This window comes from Octopus bimaculoides, chromosome 7, assembly GCF_001194135.2.
Source record: "Octopus bimaculoides isolate UCB-OBI-ISO-001 chromosome 7, ASM119413v2, whole genome shotgun sequence".
Lineage (NCBI taxonomy): Eukaryota > Metazoa > Mollusca > Cephalopoda > Octopoda > Octopodidae > Octopus > Octopus bimaculoides.
Genome location: NC_068987.1, coordinates 31,958,533 through 31,964,332, shown reverse-complemented (window position 1 = coordinate 31,964,332; position 5,800 = coordinate 31,958,533). Strand labels below are relative to the sequence as shown.

At 33.6% G+C, this 5,800-nt stretch overlaps 1 protein-coding gene across 1 annotated transcript in view; it reads right to left on the bottom strand.

Moving 5' to 3' along the window:
• LOC106868937 (uncharacterized) overlaps positions 1 to 5,800 on the bottom strand; it is a 101,249-nt gene that overhangs the window by 28,869 nt on the left and 66,580 nt on the right. The window contains exon 3 of the mRNA XM_014914411.2: positions 1,508 to 1,588. Within this exon, the coding sequence (XP_014769897.1) occupies positions 1,508 to 1,588 (81 nt within the window). The remainder of the gene's footprint in view (positions 1 to 1,507; positions 1,589 to 5,800) is intronic.

The following is a 5,800-nucleotide window of genomic DNA, read 5'->3' as shown; positions in this document are numbered from 1 at the left end:
GTGCTTTCACTTCACTACCGAGCGCAGCTCTGTGCGCCTTGGGTATGTGCTGTGGTTTGCTGTGGTGCTCTTATGGTTACTGTATTGAAAGTGTTTTGCGTAGGATATGTGCAGTGCCCAGTAGTGCAATTTTCTGTATGTTATATATATTTGTAAGTCCTGGTGTTTTTGTTATGTATTTGTCTGAATATTTTTTTATTATACCTAAGGCACCTACTATGATAGGAATTGTTTCTGTTTTTAGATTCCACATTCAAGTTACCTCTATTTCCAGTTCTTTGTATTTTGAAAGTTTTTTCCATTTCATGGATTGACAGTCACAGAAAGGGGGAATAAAGGCGAATGCTTGGCGAAGAAAAAAATTCAACTTAACTGTCCCGCTAACATGGATTACTATGCAGGCCAGTCACGTTGTAAGGTTGGATAGCTGTACACAATGGAGAGATAAGTGGGTTTCATGATATAGATCCAGGCAGGGATAAGTTATGTGTGTTCAGGTTGGCGATGAGAGTAAAGTAAACAACAAATGTAGTTTGGCCAACACGTGGGTGGAAATGTGACGAATAAGAAGATAATGTGAAAGTCTGAGGACAAGGAGGATCATGTAAAGTTGACAGAGGTAGTCCGAGTTAAGACCGGAACAATCTGGTCTTAATCAGGGAAGCAAAAGAATCAGCAACAGGCCATGTAATTCACTAAACTGCCTTTTACTCTTCTGGTGGCTGCTTTCTAGAAGCACTGTTCTTTATTATTTTATTCATTTATTTGAACGGTCTCTTTCGTAGTGTGATTTTACCTGTATACCTGTAATTCCCTTGATTGAGAGTCACTTTGAGGGTTACTTGATATAAAGGTTGGTTCTAGGAGAAAAGGCATTCAACAAATCACTTATTTGTCTCAGTAAGATCAGCTTAAACTCGCACAAGTTAATTTCTAGAGAAAATTCATGAGAGCGGTTAAAAGGAGACTCCGAGAAGGAATTTGGTGATTTAATGTGATATATGATGGGAAGACTACTAACAGGTCTAGTAAACATCTCTGTCGTTCAAAGTAGAACGACTTATTATTGATGTAATTGTGGTAGACTCACTAATATAATACTCATTAACAGTTTTGATCATAAGTTTAATTGATAATACTAACAGCTTTGATCATATGTTCGATTGAACAGACCTGTTATGGCTAACTAGATCATTGTTTAATGTGTTCTTTTTTAAAGATAGTAATATGCGAATGTGTTCATCTTTTTTTTATGACAGTAGTATGTGATTTGATGAAATTTTGCTGCTATTTCTAACGTATCGAGTGACTGCATGAAGGTTCTATTTTGTTGGTTTGCGATTGTAGTGAAGGTTTGCTCGTTATTCCGGAGGATTACTTTTGATGCAATTTAGAATGTCTGTGTATCTAGAGACTGCACAGTCCTCGCTATGCAAGTAGTAATACAGTAAAATAGAAAACAAGACAGATTTATGAAATGATTTAAATGTCAAAACATCTTCCTTACCGTTCTTTGTCTTGAAAGTTCGTCATTGGGAATGATCTTTTGGCACCGACACCTCGACATCTTGGTGCATATATATACTTCCTGAAAAAGAAAAGAAAAAGTAATGATTTATAACATAGATTCAAAGCCTCAAATTTGGAGGGTGGGTTATAATAGCACTTCAGTAACCTATCGATCCAGGAAAGATAAACAGCACGAACGTATATATAAATCTGTGAAGTATAACTCTTTTATCATTATTAAGTCTGAAGAACCGGAACACAAGGAACACAGTAAATGATAATGGCGAGAATGTTGACCCTTGGGGTGGCCACAGTTTTTGACTGTTGGTGTAAGAATTGTGGACGGGGATTTAGCACGTGTGAGGAATTTTTTAAGGGACTTTGATTGTCTTTTCTGATTATTTTGTGTATTTCAAATGCTTGTTTTATTTTTGGGTTTTGTTTTAGAAGTGGGATGTTCTGGTGAGTTATATTGTAAACCTCTATGTTACTTGGTTTGTGTGTTGCAATAAAGGGCAGATTATTGGATGCATCTGGAGAGGTTTTTTTTATAGTTCTTCGATTTTTATTGTTTTGACACGTTCTATTCCGTTGTCTATGAGCATTAATGGATATTGTTTTTAAGTAGTATTGTTTTTAAGTAGTACTTGTTTTAGTTCCTGGAGTCTTTTATTGCGAGTTTCAGGGTTTGAGACAATTGTGCAGATTCTTCTTGCTAGATTGAAGGAGATATTCTTCGTGTCTTTGGGATGGCATGAAGAGAATAGTAAGTATTGTTTATAATCTGTCTGTTTGTAGTGAATATCTGCTTCGATGATTTTATCTCTTTTGATGATTAGTATATCCAGGAATGGTAGTTGAGTTTTATTATATTCCATGGTAAAGTTAATATTGTTTATGCTATTGATTAGATTTTTGAAATCTATAAGTCGTTCAAATGTCTACGTCCATAGGATTAGGCAGTAATCTAAGTAACGTTTCCAGTTTTCTAGTAGATATTTGTGGAAGTTCAGGCCATATATTAATTTAGATTGTTCATATATCTGGACCTCCATACAAACGACTCCTGTCCACTCTTCCACCAGACAGATTAAATTTGGTCTGTCTTGATTATAACTAAACTAGTTCACTCAACCATATTGACCCTCTTTTTAGGCGCAAAATATACTGTCGCATGACACTAACGCAATGACGTAGCGAGAAACGTACAAAAAGTTATAAACTTAATAATATGTTCATTCTCTACAAGCACTTAAGAGAAAACATTCAGAGCATTGATTATTTGGACTTGTTCAGTCAACTGTATCAGTCTTAACTTACGATGCCAAACATTGTCACTTGATACTAACACACGGACGTAGTGGGAACCTACAAAAATTTCTAAGATCAGTCATGTGACTATCCTCTACCAATCAAATCCTATTCAAAACAGACTAATTTGAGCCATGACCTCCCTATAAAAACAGGGCAAACTTTAAACACTTGTCAGAAACAAGACAGCTGTGACATAAGCGACGTCTTTCTATTTGAACATTTTGAAAATCAGTGTAAACTGTGAAACCGGTTAAAGCTCAAATATTTTAATAAAAATATTTTAACTATTTTCAGTGCATTTTCAACTTCTATTTTTCCTATATATATCTTGTATAACAGTCTTTCTCTATCTCTCGCTTTTATATGACTGTAATTTATACATCTCCTACATATTGGAAAGTATTTTGTACTAAGTTTTGAATGCTAGCAAATAAACGAAAGTATTGACAGTGGATTGAGAGTAACGTTGAAGTGTTACTTAGTTACGTCAGAATGCATTTTGTGGGTAGGCTTTGCTTTTCATCTTTGTGGTTCCGATAAAATCAAATGTCAATGAAATTCTGTGCTCGATATAATTGACTGTTCCGTTTCGAAATTTGTGTGAATTCCTGCCTATGTTAGAAATCTATGCAAAATCGAGAGAATAGAATCTTGCCATGTCTGCTTTGTGCTTATAGACTTGTGAGGTCAAAGAATATCTGAATTTTCAAGACATTTAGGCTGAGTGACGAAGACTCCACCTTGAACAGGAATTCAACTTTTTTCAGGGTTAGCCTGCAAGTGCCACTAACACTCATTTTAGCTTAATGTATTGAGGCCGTATCAAATAAAATGTTTTGCTCATCAATACAATATGCCGTTTTGTCCTAGGTAGCAAATCAATAACTCTGCGATCGTGAGCCCAATACTTTAACCAGTAAGCCACACACACACACACACACACACACACACACACACACACACTCACAAAGAGCCAAAAAATACAAACTAAGATTTGTAATAAAATTTTTGCAAATAAAGACAAAGCGTTTTAATAAAACTTCAATACACCATTTTCAACATTCTAGTCTATTCTTTTATTCATTATTTGATTAAAGACAATAAAAGAAAAAACAAACATAAAAATATAACTTGCTGTTAATTAATATGAAAGTTCATTCTAAATAATAAACCCCCCCAAAAAATTAAAATAAAAAATAAAAGCAAGCAAAAAAAATGAAAGCAAAAAGAAATTCTTTGGCTTTTAGCACTGATTAAACGAATATCTGTCGTTTAATGAAACAAACTTAGGCGTGTAGAATTTTAAAAACACATGTTTCAGAGAAGACATTGATAGGGATGGAACTTAACCGCGATTCACTTCACTGAGTGAAGTGATAAGTGGATGTAATAAGTCTACGTAAAATAAAAATCTTGAATAGAATGAGTTTCATTAAAATGCAATAAACCCATTGAGGAGGTCTTGAACAAAACACTCGACAACCTTCTATCTCATTAACAACCATCCAATATGTATAGCCCCGGGAATTTAGAAAGAAAAATAGAAATCAAATTCAATTTTCTTGTTGCAATAATTTGTGTGGCGTCATTTTTGTAAAATGTATGTACATACATACATGCCTACATACATACATACATACATACATGTATGCTTGTATATATGCATGTTTGTATGTGCATATACACATATTCTAGTGTCACAGTTTGTAAACGAAAACGAATGATAATATTCAAGACACGGTGTTATTCATTTATTTATTTATTTAACCTGATGATCTGGCCACTCAAGTTTGAATAAATACATAAATATTACACTTTATAGTGTAATATTTATTTTAAAACAATATACAGTATTTTCTTTTAATTCGTTTGAAGCACTGTAAGATTTGAAAATATGCTCCTGAAAAGGAAATGAAGCTATAGTACCTGACATATCGGGTAAAAATGGATATTTTAAATTTTGCGTGTATTTTAAGGGCTACATCTATTCGAAATTTTATTATTGGGAGTAATTTTATAACTGATAAAGTACTTATCATCGTATGTAAAATTACATAATAAATCTTGGTAAATCCTGATTCATGAATAAAAAAAATCGCATAAACATTAAACAGAATATGTGAAAGTTTTAATGTGTCTTATTTCTTTTTTTTCCCAATTTGCAACCCACTGTATTTCATTAGCTGATAATTTAAGTAAGACAGCTCTTTTGGGGCTAAATTGGTCGGTTTACTACTAAGTATTGAACTGAGTGGATACAACAAATTTACACACTTTCGGTGTGAATTAATTGTTAGTCAATAAAAATACAATTGTTAGTTTTTTCACCGAGAAGCGGGATTTCAGTGAAGTGAAATTCAAGCTGACTTGTTGAGAATGCCAAAACAAAACTCAAACACTGCAGTTGAACAGGTGTCTTGTGTTCCAGGAAAACAAAAGGTTAGAAGCTGGATATCAGAAGATGAGCTCAGAAGAAATGCCTCAATGCACTCTGTAAAAATAATTGAGAACCTTATTGGTTCCATAAAGGAATACATAGATAGATAGATAGATAGAAAGATAGATAGATAGATAGATAAATAAATAGATAGATAGGTAGATTTGTAAGGTGAATAAATATCAATAAATATTAAAATGAGCAATACATGAAGAACAAAGTTTGAGAAATATAGTCCTTGCATAAATCCTCAAAAATTGAATGAAATAAGAGCGCCTATATGTTTTGAACATCAATCCTTCATCAGAAAGAAGGAAGAAGAGAACGCACACACACACACACACACACACACACACACACACACACACACACACAAGTATATGTATGCATGTGTTTCCGAAGCGAAGATCCTGTGCAGCAGCAGGTGAAACTCAGAATAGCAAGAGACTGACTCGACTAAAATATGAAATATATTTTAAACTCTATTATGGTATTGAGTAATCTTTTCATCGACAGTTTACACTACATATGTATATATAT